At 45.9% G+C, this 15,752-nt stretch overlaps 1 protein-coding gene across 12 annotated transcripts in view; it reads right to left on the bottom strand.

Annotated features, from left to right (window-relative positions):
- Map3k13 (mitogen-activated protein kinase kinase kinase 13) overlaps positions 1 to 15,752 on the bottom strand; it is a 140,962-nt gene that overhangs the window by 19,253 nt on the left and 105,957 nt on the right. For all 12 annotated transcript variants that reach the window (XM_029544309.1, XM_029544310.1, XM_029544311.1 and 9 more), the window contains 7 exons: positions 14,457 to 14,640; positions 8,880 to 9,071; positions 7,533 to 7,691; positions 6,879 to 7,037; positions 6,245 to 6,353; positions 3,682 to 3,791; positions 1,695 to 1,811 (listed from right to left, as the gene is read on the bottom strand). In XM_029544309.1, coding sequence (XP_029400169.1) covers positions 1,695 to 1,811; positions 3,682 to 3,791; positions 6,245 to 6,353; positions 6,879 to 7,037; positions 7,533 to 7,691; positions 8,880 to 9,071; positions 14,457 to 14,640 — 1,030 coding nt within the window. The remainder of the gene's footprint in view (positions 1 to 1,694; positions 1,812 to 3,681; positions 3,792 to 6,244; positions 6,354 to 6,878; positions 7,038 to 7,532; positions 7,692 to 8,879; positions 9,072 to 14,456; positions 14,641 to 15,752) is intronic.

Below are 15,752 nucleotides of genomic sequence, written 5' to 3'. Positions count from 1 at the left end.
GTGCCCCAAGGGCTGACAAATAAGAAGACGACTTCTGTAGTCTGGAGCCAGTGCTCTTGGCTACACTCCAGAACATGACAATAAGACCCCATTGCTGAAGGTCTTGTATTTGAGTTACATAGCAAAGAAATATGAAGCTGACACTGACCTGGAAGCCCCATCGCTATTGGCTAGCTTCCATAGTGCTGGATGGTTCTACATGTGCTACTGGTGGAGGAAGGGAGTTAAGGATCTTACTCGCTGTGAACCCTGAAACCTACAATCATGACTGACCATCCTGGTAAGGCATGCCCACTGGTACAGCAGTGGCACAGACAGCGTAGGGGCAATAACTGCTTTCCCATTTGGCTTTAGACAAAGCCCACAGCTGGTATCATCTTCAGGCTGAGCATCTCTGGCTAAACTAGAACAGGCCCTAAAAAACAACATCTTAATATTCTACTAACTGGACATAGTGTCAAATCGACTCCTAATGACTTCTCTTTACACCTTTAGATTTATGCATCTCTCTACCTCACCTGAGGTAGTGATTCATACAGAGACCTGCAGCTGGCCAACCTGGAGCACATAAGACACTGTTGTGGGATGTTCCCTACAGTGAACATAAACGCGGTGCCCTCTCCTCCCAAAGGCTCAGAGCTCATGGCAGAAGAAGGAGCAGAAAGACTGTAGGAGCCAGAGGTGCTGAACAAGCACAAGATAACAGCATCCTCTGGAGACAGCAGGACAGTGACACACATGACTCTAAAGTGGATCTGTCAGCATGCACCAGCCCCGTGCAAGCTCAAACCGAATCCTAGCAAGGAGAGAGGAGTCTGACATGACCACTCGCCCCTAAGCCAAGGAGCCGCTGCTGACTGACAGCTGCCCAGGGAGGGAGAGCTGGTTTTCTTTAATATTGGCCATAGAGGGCATAAAGTTGGATGGGTAGGGAAGTGGGGAGTGGTGAAGACCTGGGAGGAGATGGGTAGGGCTGAATATGGTCAAAACTCAGCTTGTTTTATGAAAATTCTCAAATAACTAATTTGAAAAATGCCTAAAGTAGAAAAGAGGTCCCATTCATATTAATACATATAAAATTGTGAATAAAATGTGTAGTAAGTTATCTTTGAAACAGAGAGGGGCGTGGCCAGTGCAGAGTATCTTCATTTGCCCACAGGTTCTGGCCACACCTAACAGATACCAGCTCGTTGTACACCCAGGCTGCTACTCAAGTTTAGGCAAACAAACTGAAGGTACTGAATTTAAATCAACTTTATTTCTGTCCTTAGCTCAAACTCATGCATTATCTTTCTCTTCCCCAAATGCGATAAAGGACAGAAGCTTTGCTTATTTGGGGTCAAGACCCTCTGGTCATTTTGGTACCATCAGGGATCCCTTCAACAGTTTCCAGCAGAACTTTACTCTCAGCGGTCAGTAAGTCTCTGCTTATCCACACTTAGTTGCTCTGAAAATGAAGCCCCTCTCTGAACTCTGGCAGACTGACGTACACATGCTAGCCGGGGAGTGCGCCCATATCAGACCTGCAGCAACTCTTCCTCCTTAAGGAATGTGACTAATATCTGCATGTGCACCGTAGCGGTCCCACGCAGGGGCGACACGTCCCGTTGACTGACGGACTCCAAGCAGTGAAGATGGGCCCCGGGCTGAGTACGGGCCCCGGGCTGAGTATGGGCCCCGGGCTGAGTACGTACTTAAGGAGCTCCTTCTCCCGCATCTCCAGCTGCAGCATGATGGCGCTCAACTCCATGTACAGATTGTTAGCCCGTTCGAGCTTTCTCTCATAGTGCTCCCGAATATCCAGAGCATGCCTGTCAATGAAAACGCAGCATGAGCAAGACTCTAATGACACGTGCAGTGGCTTGCTTCAAAACACTAGGTCCAGGGAGATCTGAACTGTGCAGTTTATCCCAAGGGCCCCTCCAGCCATACAGAGAAGCCAGGTCGGCCACAGATAAAGAATACAGTCTGTGTGCACTTTTTTTTTTTTTTTTTTCCGAGACAGGGTTTAATCTGTATAGTCCTAGCCGTCCTGGAACTCATTCTGTAGACCAGAAATCCGCCTGCCTCTGCCTCCCAAGTGCTGGGAGTTGCTGAGTTTCCCAAAGCTTTGATAAACTGCTCCACCTCCAGAACCACGAGCAGTACATTTCTTCTGTTTATAAATTGCTAAATCTATGGCATTTTTCAAAAATAGAGACCTAACTGCCTATTACAGTGGAGGCCAGGAACTAGAGCTTATAAACTCCTGGCCTCCCACAGCACTGAGAATAGTGGAAGTGCTCTAAGACTCTGTTATAAAGGGTCCTACAGGTGGGAAACATTTGAGAGGAGGTAAAGAGTTACACATGATGGTAGCTACGTGTGTGGGTGTACACGTACCATGGTGTCTGTGTGGAGGTCCAAGGTCAACCTCAACTGTCTGGTCCTCACCTAGTGCTGAGCAGGGGTCCCCGTTTACCTCTGCACTGCATACCCCAGGCTGGCTGGCTCAGAAGCTTTTGGGACTCTCCTGTCACTGTCTCCCATCTTGCCCCAGGAGCTCTTGGGTCACAGCTGCCATGCCCTGCTTTGTATGGGCTTTGGGAATTCGAATTCAGTTCCTCATACTCCTTTGGCAAGCCCTTGTCACTGAACCATCGCTAACTACAGGTAAGCTTCTATTGTTCATATGTTAGTCATTTTTTTTTGAACTCATACAAAAATTGAATGTATTTACGAGGTTCCAAGTGATATTTTGATACATGTATTTGTTGTACAGTGTTCGGATCAGGGATGGAGAGATGGTTCAGCGGATAAGTGCATGTACTGCTCTTACAGAGGACTGGCGTTCAGGTCCTGGCATCCCATCAGGTGGCTTACAGCCACATGCACTCCAGGACATCTGATACGCCTCGCCTCTGTGGGCGTCCACACTCATGTGGTCATACACAGATTCAAATATAATTTAAAATAATAAAAGTAGAAAAAAAATCAGGGTAACCAAAGGCAGTCTCCTCCAACAATGATCATTTCTTTTTGTTGGAAATATTCCCAATCCTTTCTTCTAGCTTCTTTAATTAAAAATTAAAATTAAAAAAAGAAAGAAAGAAAGAAAGAAAGAAAGAAAGAAAGAAAGAAAGAAAGAAAAGAAATCCCAAAGTTAAGTGTGGTGGCTCAGGCCTACAATCCTTGTATCCAGGAGGCAGAGGAAGGCAGGTTCCTGTGATTTCTAGCAGCATAATCTATTTACTAAGACCCAAGCTAGCAAGGACCACACAGTGAGACCTTGCCTCAAATAAGCAAGCAAGCGACAATGAGTGAGGGAGGAAGCGAGGTGAGCTATCAAGTACATTATCGTTATCTATCATGCACGAGAATTGAAGAACTTTCTTCTAATTATAACAGCATCCATTACTCAGCTTCTCCCACCCCATCCCTCTGCACACCCTCCCAGACTACAGCAAGCACCATCTTAGTGCTTCTTTGAGATCAGCCTTTTCATACTTCCCGGGAAGGCTAAATCTGAGCAACCGAGAAAGCTAGGGGAAAGATGAGGGAGGGAGAAGGAAGTGGCGATTCAATTCGCCAGTGTTCCTGCTCATTTCTGAACTTTGGGGTGAGAAGAGGGGCGGGGTCAGCTGACCTGAGCACTGGGATGAGAAGAGGGGCGGGGTGAGAAGAGGGGCGGGGTCAGCTGACCTGAGCTCCTCCCTGCGCCGTCGAATCAGTTCTTCATCTAATCGGTGTATACAGGTCCCTTCACTTTTGATTTTCTCAAAATGTTTCTTCACTTCTTCTCTCCATTCAGCCTGAGTGAGGAAAGTTTAATTTTGTGAATGTTGTAGTTTCCTTCCCTGACGTGTCCATAGGACCGTGTGCAAGTCATATTTCCTTTTGTGCCTCTACACGCTTTCCCCAAACTTTTTTTTTTTTTAATTGAGCAATTGCCAAAGGCATGTTTTCTGGTTGGGGTAGAGTGGGGTGGGGGTAGGGGTGGTATGCACCCCGAGTCATCTAGATAGTTATCCAACCACCCACAGCACCATTCAGGAAGTATCCATAGAAGAGACTGTTCAGACAATGGATACTTCCCCAAACTTCTAAGAGAGCTCAGGCAGGGTGAGTGCCAGAAGTGTCAAATCAAACCCCAAATATCCCACCCCCAGGGCTGTAACTGCAAGCCCCGCCCTCTGTCCTGACACAGGGCTGTCTCTTCCAGTTTCTCCACAGCAGTGGACATCAGGACCGCACAGGATACAGTGATCTGGACAAAGGTGCTCAGATGAAGGCAAGGGAGTATGGCGGTGGAAAGAAAGTCCTGACGACCGAGGTTCTGAGTCACCTTCACATCCGCTGTCATGCTGGCTTTGCTTAGGACAAAAACCCAAGAGAAGACCTGAAGCCCAGCATCGCAGAGAGAGTGGGCAGCAGAACAGAATATCGCACAGGAATATGGACTGAGGCAGGGTCAGACACAGCCCCCGTTCACACTGTTAGGAGTCCCACAAGAACATCAAGTACACAACCATAACACATATGGAGGACAGATCAGACCCACACAGGCCCCTGATGGCCACTTCAGTCTCTGGGAGGCCCTGTGAGCTCTGCTTAGTTGATTCTGTGGTCCATGTTCTCCTGGTTTCCTTAACCCCTCTGGCTCCTACAATTCTTCCTCCCTTTTTCCGCTGTGGATTGATTCTCTAAGCTCCGTCTAATGTTTGGCTGTGGGGTCTCTGCATCAGCCCCTATCCTAACATTTAATTTTGCATTTAATTTAGCCCATTTTTAGACAATAAATATATGTAATAAAATATCTCTTCTGAGAGTAAATCTTTGAAAAAATATTGGGAGCCACTGCAGAGATGGAATTCGAGTCAGAAAAATTCATTTTAGAAACTTAATAACATTGAGTGAGAAAAAGCCATATGTCTACTATGAAAGTTAGTATGAATGGTTCAGTTCTAAGCTGGGCCTCTGGTGTAGGCCTACAAGCCCAGCCTTTTAGATGATGAGGCAGGAAGAATCCCATGTTCAAGATCTGTCTGTGCTACAGAGTGAGTTCAAGGCCAGCCTGGGCAACTTAGCAAGACCTTGTATAAAAACAAAACAAATAAAACAAAACACCAACAATAAAAGTCTAAGGTAGAGCTTGGTGGTAGAGTGATTGCCTAGCACTTGAGAAGATTCCATTGCTAGTGCTGCCACGATGATGATGATGATGATGATGATGATGATGATGATGATGATGATGATTTTGTACACATGGAGGGATTACTATTATGCCTTGTGATCATGCCTGCATCTGGTTAGGGATAGGAAACGTTTCCTCATTTCTGCTCCCTCCTTGCTCATAGTGACAGTGGGCAGAGCATTTTTACCCAACAGCCACACTCCTCCCCTTCTCTGGCTCCGTGCCTGTCTAGCCTACTCTGTCATCAGTCTGGAGAGTCTAGTCCGGTGGCCTGTGACTTGCTTCAGCCAGTGTGGCACTAGGGCAAGCAAGATGCAATGCAGCACGAACATCACCTGGACTGGGCTTGCTTTCCTGATTCATTTACCACCGTGAAAACAAACAGGAGAGAGGAAGCCTGAGCTAGCCTGAGACTGAACTAGCCTGAGACCAAGCTAGCCCGAGGTCAAGCTAGCCTGAGGCTGAGCTAGCGGCCAGGGAGGACAGAGGAGCTCTAGCTACTAGCCAGATGTCAACACACCTGTTAAGGGACCACCTGGGACCGGCCACCTTCCTGCTAACCTGGGATCTGACTACAGACATCCAGGTAAATTCACAGCATCACAGAAACTATCTGGCTTAAACTGCCTACAGAATGGTGGGCTAAATACACACACACATACACACACACACACACACACACACACACACACACACACACACACGTGTGTGTGTGTGTGTGTAAGTTGTAAGAAATTTTAGTATAGTGAAGGCTAACAGGTGTTTTATGGCCTAATTCTGCTGTGGCTCTGTCTGGTCCTCAAGTCCCTGCCCTAGTTTTCAGCTTTTGTGCATCAAAGTGAGCAAGACCTTCATGAGGAGCAGCAGTGACATTGACTCCAGTAGAGACCTGATGTGGCCCTCACACCCTCTCCCTCCTTAAATGACGACGCCACCAGGATTCACAGTCGCAAAGCCAACCATCACCGTTACCGTCTCACAACGAATAGGGTCATGTGACTGTTAGGTGGGTAATAGTGTCCCTTAGCTGTCCATTCAGTCCCACGAGGCAGGAATGTGCTGCTGGCTTACCTGAGACTTGAAGTAAGTTTCTTGAGGGGTGGCGAGCACATCTGCAGATGCGATGTCCAGATGCATGAGCGTCTGCCGGAAAGAAGGGCGGTTGCGAGGCTTACTCTGCCTAAGAGGAAAGATACCATGCTCATCTTGGAGGCTGTGGCTGGGGGTAGGGCGTGGGGGCTGAGGCTTTATTTTGCTTATGACATATACATTTTATTCCAAGAACTGCGATATCCCACACAGTTTAGGTGTACTGGAGTATGACGGGAAAGGCAGCTAGGGTAAGCATCTACGAGGGCCTGGAGAGTTAGGTCTGCGACCTCCTGGGGGCAGTGAAGTGTTAGGCAGGGAACTGTCTCAAGACATCACACTGAACCCCTCGCTTACATTTTGATCAGTCATACGCAGTTCCACGAGTAGGAGATAGCTTCGCTTTACCGGAAGACACACGCCCTATCTCACAGGTCACAAAAGGTCAGAGCCAGCATTTGAGTGCAAGGTTCTAAAACTCCGCAGCCTCTGTCATCCCACCACAATGTGGTTCCTTCCAAACACCCTGCAGAGATGCCTCTGCTCTTTCAGAGAAACTTTAATAGCTCTTCAGGCAGAAAGTAAGAGAGCACAGCAGAAGAAATGCCATTCTTACCACGTCTGTTTCATAAGGATTTTGAATCCATCCGGGCAAGTGGAAGGAACTGGGAGATGTAAGCTGTTGCTGCCGACACCCCAAATGATGGCGGAAGAGTCCACATCCTTATAGGGGATCTCCCCTGTCAGCAACTCCCAAAGCACCACGCCAAAAGACCTGCAGCAGGCAGGGACACCGAAGGCGGTTCAGGGGATGGAGTCACACTTCAGCTCTTTAATTAATTAAAGACCTGGTCGATGGGCTACGCTTGCAATCTCAGTGCTCAGAGGCTGAGCTGGGAGGATCATGAGTTCAAGGAGAGCCTGGGTGCATGGCAGGTTTCAGGCCACGCTGAGCTGTGTGACCCACGTCATCAAGACCAAGTCAATTTTGTTTCATCTATTTTACTCAAAAAAAGTGAGCATCATGCAATGCATTTCATAAAGCCTTCGACACTTTGTTCATTTTGAACAAATTCTAGTTTTCCAGGAAGTTCAGTATATTCATGGAGATGCCTCAGAACTGATCCTGGGTCAAATCTTAGATAATGTGAAACCAGAATCAACCGGAAGTGAGATGCAAAGAAGAGCATTCCAAGAAGGAGAAGCAGGAAGGGCAGAATTCGGGCGGAAGTGGGCGGGGCTTCCAAGCTGGCCAGGGAGTGCTACCCACCATATGTCCACCTTCTCGGAGACAGGCTCATTCCGGATCACCTCTGGTGCCATCCACGCGACGGTGCCAGCGAAGGACATCTTGGTGCTTTTATCACTGAGTTCCTTAGATGTGCCAAAGTCTGAAATTTTCACTGCATCTGTGTGAGTCACTAAAACACTTTAAAAAGAAACAAAGAAAACAAACAGATCATTAGCGCTAGTGAGAACTCTGAGTGTAAGCAGTGACTGACGTGCTACCCACTGTCTTCCACTCGGCAGAGTTCAGCTTACAGCTCCCATAGCTCTTGGGCACCACACTAGAAGCCTGCACTCGCCGGGCGCTCAGCCTTCTCCACTTGCTGACAGTGACTTCTGCCAAGCCACTGAGTCTTCTAGCCTATTTTCTCTCTATAACCCACGAATGGAACCATGGCATCATATTCAAGAGATGAGCCTGAGCTAAGAAGAGCGCCGAGTCTTCCCCGTGTCGAGGATGGGCACTGATAACCAAAGTTCAAGCAGGTTCCATTTAAGGCTTGTTTTGCTGTTCACAAGAGCCATTTACAATGGGTCCTGGAACGAACTGCTTTTGCTAGTTTTAAAGGTGTATACAAATGAGAATATTGATACTCCCCCACTCCCTACAGACACACACACACACACACACACAGAGAGAGAGAGAGAGAGAGAGACTTCACCTGAAGAAACTCTTTCAACCTGTTAGAATGTTAATGGTTTGGGTGCTGGGCCCTAAACACTACAGGGACCTATTTCTTACAGCCATCGTGAACCTTGTATCTGCTTATTTCTTCCTGTGTTACACTCTCAGAAGCTCAGAGCCAAGTCTGAAGTCTGCCTCAGATAACTGTACAGAGCCTGTGGTCTGACTCTTGTGACTGCATCTTCCCCTCTCTGTGCTGGAGACCGAATCAAGCATCCCACGGCTGAGCTGGGTTTCCAACCTGTCTCTGTCTCTTAGCCAACCATTTTTTATTTTGTTGTGTTATAAACATTTCTGAAAGTCAATTAAACGGTTTTTAAAGTAGAGGAAACCACAATCCAAGGTTTCAAGTAGAAAACAGCAGTGTTAACTCTTTGATGTGCTGAAGATGAATGCTTCAGATCACAGTAAAGTTGCTGCATAGCTGTACATTTCAAGCCACAGAAGGGAAAGCCTGAGTTAAGGACCTGGACACGTCCCCACGGTAAGTGATGAGCTCAACTTCTGTGCTAAGATGTGCAAACTGCTATCCACCGTGCAACCGAAATCGAATTACAAGTCTGAGACCCTTGGCCACGCTTGATAAAGGCGTCTTACTTCAAAATCAGAAAACAAACCAGGCGAGCACGGAGCTCGAGAACTCACTTGGGTGACTTGAGGTCACGGTGTATAATCTTGTGGAGATGGAGATAATTCATCCCACTGGCGATTCCCGTGGACCAGTCCACGAGCAGCCGGGGCGTGATCTTCCTGCCAGCTCTCAGGACCTCGTACAGCTGCCCGTGGGCACAGTACTCCATGATGATGCAGTAGCACGGGGCCTGAGTGCAAACACCCCTTTGAAGAAAACATATGCGAGTCCATGAACATAGACAATATACCTGCATGGCCCACTCCTTACCCAAATGATACCAAAATAACTCAGATAACAGTTCTTGGTTCTTAAATAAGAACTGTATCTTTCTGGTCTACCAATTTCTCTGGTAAGAATATAGGTGATTTCTGCTTTTTTCTTAAGGCTAGACACCAACAGGCTGCGCTAAAGTAGTAATTTTGTCTTACACCTTTTTTTTTTTTTTTTTTTTTTAAGATTTATTTATTGTTATATGTAAGTACACTCTGTAGCTGTGTTCAGACACACCAGAAGACGGCATCAGATCTCATTACAGATGGTTGGGAGCCACCATGTGGTTGCTGGGATTTGAACTCAGGACCTTCGGAAGAGCAGTCAGTGCCCTTAACCGCTGAACCATATCTCCAGCCCCGTGACACCATTTACTCTGTGATAAAAAGTATTCTTTTCTGATGCTTGGATAGGCTAGATGCGCTGAGTTTTTTTTTTTTTTAATCATTAAAGTAATTTAAAATATTTTCTTTTTAAACATAAACAGATTTAATGACATGTACAGAGAATTAAAGTATTTATATTTTTATGATTGCTTATTAAATTTTAAATTACTCAAGTTTAAAATAATTAGACTGAGGAAATAAATTAATTAATAAATAGAAAAGTAAAAAAATGGATCATCTTTCTATCTTCCATATAGTTCTGTGAAAATCATTTAAAATAAAGCTAACATTATGTCATATTATACATCTACACAGGTGACAGTTCCATAGATTCCTGTATCTCCCATCAAACTTGTCTTGATCATTTAAGTCCAAAGGGATCTTTCTTCTCTCAGTAGCCATGAGTTTTCTCTGTTTCACACAGACTGCAGACTCTGAAGGTGGTGGTGGTCTGTTTTCTATGAGGCCTGGAGGGTCCCAGGTAGTCCTTGAGATGTCTAACTTCATTCCATCACTCACAGCTGATAGGCCCTCACAATTAAATTGGGAGAGACATGGGTGTCTATTATCACAGGATAGACTTAACCTCTTCCATGTTTACGGGGAAGGCTCAGGGTGAAAGTGAGTTATTTTACCATACCAGATCCATTCAGTCAGTGAGTGACAAGCGAGTCTAGCTTCAAAGCCCAGGTCCTGGCCCTCACTGTATTATATTCTATGTGTGTTTTAAATTTCTGCATAAACGGTCCTACAGGGGATTCCTATGTTAATGCTGTTAGCTCACTAACTAGAAATAATGTGAACTGTACATCACAGTTCTGCTTTCAAGATGGATCCATTTGGTAAGTATGCTCAGACACCCTCAGATTCTGGGGAAGTTTCCAGAGCATGAGGGCCGAGACAGAGACAGTCTTCAGCTGGGTGCCCATCCCCATCTCCCAGGCTGAGGCGGGAAGCAGTGGAGGGATTAGGGTGTGGCATGAGGAACTGATGTGTACCATTGTTAGTCTTCACTTCACCTGCCTTCTGGAGCTGTGGGACTCCACACTGCATCCTTGAATTCACTCCAGAGTGAATGCACCCATGAGCACCCAGCCTGAACAAGCCCCAGAAAGCAGTACGTTTGTTGCAGAATGGCACGGTACCACACATTTCATTTCACCTCAGAGGAACAGCCCACCACAGAGTTAGAGCTAGAAGAACATGAGCTTCATATCCCCTCTCCCAATTGCAGCAGCCATCACCTGCATTCGGTCCCTATCACCCATTATATGCTTTCTTGTTCTCCTGTCTACACACAATTTGGGACCCACACGTACATCTGTTTACATCAGTGGATATATGTTACGGTCTGTATAGGAGGCAGAACAGTTATTTTTGTTTTAATCAAATGCCACAAAGACATCAACCACTCTTTTATCATTTTCTAGGATGCCTAGAATTCTTGACTTTTAATGGAAATTTTTTTGGGGGAAACTCAGTGAAGCACATGTGAACAACTACAAATAGGTAATTGATCACTGCATAGAAACCACTCAGGGAATAATGTAATACACACAAGAAAGCAAGGACAAATGCTTGCATGGACTCAGCATCCACTCAGCTGGCACACAGATGGAAATGGTCTAACAGAGACACATCTTGTGAGCTTTTCTTCTCACTTTGACAGGTGAGGAGTCATCATTCCACCTGTCCCCTACTGTGACAAGGCTTCCAGGCAGCTATAAATAACAGCTTTGTCATCATTTCTAATTGCTACCTTCTCTTGGGATTGAATTCTATTAGAAACAGTCAAGTTGGTTTTTCTTAAAATAAGAAAAAGTGACTGTTGTCTTCCCATTTTGTACTTTCTTTTGTGTGTGACTCTTACTAACTTCAAATGAATCTGTAAGCATAGAAATATCTGCTAAAACTCACCCATGCCTTCCAGAGAGCCTTGGCTGTGACTCATTGACCAAAGCAACAAATGGCACGTGACTGTAAACGTGACATTGTGCGACAACTCTGTGTGAGGGGTCCTAGGCTCACCATGCAGAAGGAGAGATTATTTGAATGTGTTCAGTGTAGGGAGTCGGGCCCCAGCCCAGCCTGGGAAGCTCTTCTACCAGTGACACACAGCTTCCTGCCTTCCAGAAAGCCCAAAGGCACACAGTAGTAGGTCCTAGTGATCTGGGTTTCAAAGTTCACTCTTAGTCCCTCCTTACATGAAGGAAAGCACAATCATTTCAGTGAAGGAAAGTGGAAGAGAAAAGATGGTTCTATTTGTCTGTCTGTCTGCTGAACATTATTATCCTTCTGTTAACTTGAAATTGATTGGCTCTGGAAAAATTACACTTAGCCTCAAAAACCTAACGTTTTTACCAGGGCACTCGATGACAGGATTATGACAGTGGCTGTTCTCTGCACTGGTCGCTGCCCTCAGCCTCTGTATTCCAGTGGATGCAGGTCCTCTTCCCACACCCTCCGCTTGCTGTAAGGGCTCTCACAAGGGAATCCAAACTGCATCCCATAAAACTGTACCCAAGAACCAACTCTATTGCTTTCTCTGGCAACATGAGACACACGGCATCTTTACTTCATGAAAGTAGTTTTCCAGAGGAGGAGCCCTTGGGGCTGCTGGGGAAAGTTGTTCCTGAGTTAAGGAAGGACAATTTGTAATGTTTTCCACGCTTACTAAAGCCTCATTGGTTGTACCATGCTACCCCCAAAAAGTCTAAAATAGGGTTTGACATGCCAAAGATCCTTTTTCATCTTCTGTCTCACTTGGGACACAGTCCCTGTTCTCCATTCTTCCTCCTCTAATACTGTTCAGGCTTGTGGATGGACAGCATAAAGACAGACAAGGTGGGGAACTCAAGGGAGAGGCTCAGGCGGAAGGAAGTGCAGCTGAGCCTGGCACTCGCAGCTAGTGCTGCAGCGCATTGGTGACACTCTGAGCACCCCAACTCCAGTGCTTTCCACGAATTTCCTGAGACTGGCCTCTTCAATTAGAACCCTTCTTAAACTGAGGGTTGGAACCCCACATGGGGCTACAGTGGAAGAGTCAGAAAACGCCTGGCAATGGTAACATGTTTCAGAATGTACAATGAACAAAATCAACTCAAAAATCAAACACACAATGAATCCAAGTGCGTCTCGACCTCATGGCAGCCCTGGTCTACTCTAGACTCTGCCTGCTGTCAGCACAGACACCATCAAACACTGTAATACCTCAGCTCACACTAGAGACTGCATACTACGGATTTTTATTTTTATTGTATCTTTTTCTGTTCTTACAGAAAAACAATAATTCGATTATGGAAAACAAATACTTTAGCGTTTTCTTATCATCATTCTTCAGCAGGTTAAGTGCAAATAAGTCTTGCAAATCAGCAAACCTTTGGATTGTTGTGTTAGAATACTGCATTTTATGTACCTGTGTGTGTGTATGTGTGTGTGTGTGTGTGTGTGTATGTGCATGGCTGGGCATGTGTGCACATGTGTATATGCAGGTATGCTGGCCTATGGGGCATAGAAGGAGGCCAAAAGTTGACATTAGGGAATCCTTCTTAACTATTTCACCTTAGTCCTTGAGACAGTGTCTCCCACTGAACCTGACCTTGCCATTTTGTCCAGACTGTGACCACCAGAGCACCGGGAATGTGTTGCTGCTCACTCAGCACTGGAGTTTTGGGCAAACAACCTCACATCCAGAATTTAGGGAGCTGGGATCTGAACTCTGGTCTTCACACTGGTTTAACAAGCACTTTATTTGCAGACCATCTCCCCAGCCCTAAAATGCTTGACTCTAAAATTACTACTTGGGTTTCTCATCTGAGAGGCATAAAAGGCCACTGAGAGGCATAAAAGGCCACTGGATTAGTTTTACTTTGGGACTAGGACAGAATTTCCAGTGATTCCGGAGACAGCCCTGAACATGCACACTTCTGCCATTTTGTACTACGTATTTGTGTATGTGGTGTTCTCAGCACAAACAGCTATGAAATCAAAGTATCAGGCAACTCTGAAAAACACTGGAGACAGTGTGCATCCTGCAGAATTAAATATTCAGTCAAGACTTAACTCTTTATGAAATTCTTTATGAATTTATGACTCACTATTAGGAAGTGTTTGGCTTATACAGGCAAGAAAGGGCTGTGAATAGAGAGTTTAAGAAACAGTGTGTTTACACACATACTTGAACACAACGGTTTTGTGAAATGAATGAATGTATCACCAATGACTCTCCAGTAGGACTTAGAAAGCCATGTTTAGTGTTTCTAGGAGAGGGATGAAGTAAAACCTGATGCTGTTGTATAGAGACACCTGTCTTCATGAGTTACTACTTAAGAAGGATGTTAACAGACACAAATACATGCTGTCCTGGAGGGAGGACTGTTACATCACTTCAGATGCCACAGTTGTCGTAACTGAATGTCAGGCTGTTGTTGGGTATACTGTGAAGTGACCTTGGCTGCCTTACTGATATGGCTGACCTACAGTGGCAGGGCTCTCCTCCCTCCCTCCTGTGCATTTAGTACATGCCCTTGCAAGATGAACTCCTAGATTAAAAAGCTTCAGGATATGACTCAGGCTTCGCTGTCCCTTAGCACACTACCACTGTGCTAAGCCTATCAAGGGATTTTGAAATATCTTCCAAAGCAGAAACCTAAGTATATACAATGGAGGGATAAAGTAGCCCTATTTCTCTAAAACCAGTCTGCAAACAAAGCCATCCAACTAGCCAACCACCCAGCCAGCCAGCCAGCCAGCCAGCCAGCCAACCAACCAACCACCCAGCCAGCCAACCACCCAGCCAGCCAGCCAGTCAACCAACCAACCAACCAACCACCCACCCACACAGCCAGCCAGCCAACCCCCCACCCACCCACCCAACCACCCAGCTAACTAACTAACTAAGCAAACAGCCCAGCCGAGCAAGTGCCGACCTACTTGAAGGCGATGATGTTAGGATGCTTCAGCTTCCTCAGGTGCTTGATGTCCGTCTCATTTTGTTCTCTCACCTTCTTGATGGCCACCTCCTCTGCTCGGAATTTGCCCAGGAAGACAGCTCCTTGGGCTCCACTACCCAGCCATTGCAGCTCTGAGATTTCCTCAAATGGCACTTCCCAAGTATCTAGGCACACGATCAAGAAACAAGCTCAGAATTCGCTGAGACCACTCTACAGGCCATTCTGAAGGTACCAATGTTACCCTATCTGGAACAACCCACCAAAAGACACGACCTTCCTTAGAGCCTTGGCACTACAGGTCACATATTGGTAAATATTCATTTTTAAACTGCTTAACTCAAGCAGGCCTGAGATCTCAGGAGACTTCCTCCAGAAACCCATACCCTGACACTCAGCCATCTCTCCTCTGTTAAGCAGGGATAACCAGCGGCCCTTCTGTCTCCACACTGCCATCCTTCCTCTACCGCCCCCACAGGTGCGTTTTCATTCTTCTGGACCACTCATGCAGATGCTCAATGGATCCTCCCGGGATCCACCTCAAAGACACCCTCCTAACAGCCAGATTTTGTGGAAACACTTTTCTCAGTGTTTGTCCTTTATTGAGTATTTACCACATACCGGAAGCTAGCAGAGTGATTTTGTTTTAGCAGAGTCATGTTTAATTTTACCACCTTTATGTCTCTGGCCTTATTTTTTTAAATCCACATATTCTTATTGGTGTGTGTGTATATGTGTGGTGTGTGTGTGAATATATAGCACCATCACTACTATTTCTTATCTGATATCACTGTGATCCACAGACTCAGGAAGCCCCTCATGCCTGGCTGCTTTAAGGCTTTGTCTGTGCACTCACATCTGGCCATGGCAGTATTGGGTGATACTGCAAACTACTTGGCGATAAACGGTTTCAATGCACCACTTTAGCATCACGACTACAACCTAACAGTATTCTAAAAGGAAGATGCAGACACGATACTTCAAAAGTCTAACAATACTTGTGATCTACACCAAACACAGGGGTGCATCTCTCATCCTTTGGTGGCCTGTGATGCAGGATTAAAGATTAGCATCTTGATCCTGACAAGAAAAGTACAACATTCGATTCTGGCTGGCAAGTCACTTTTCGGGGCCATAGCAGCACCAGTCTTCAGAAGGATATACTATAGGCCTGATAGCCTGGGCTTGTGTCTTAATTATTTCCAAAATGAGCCTTTCTGAAAGTCACATGATCAACTGGAAGATGAGATGAATACAAATTTGTAGAACAATAAAAGTC

The sequence above is a fragment of the Mus pahari genome, chromosome 12, assembly GCF_900095145.1.
Source record: "Mus pahari chromosome 12, PAHARI_EIJ_v1.1, whole genome shotgun sequence".
NCBI lineage: Eukaryota > Metazoa > Chordata > Mammalia > Rodentia > Muridae > Mus > Mus pahari.
This window is presented reverse-complemented; position numbering and strand designations above follow the sequence as displayed.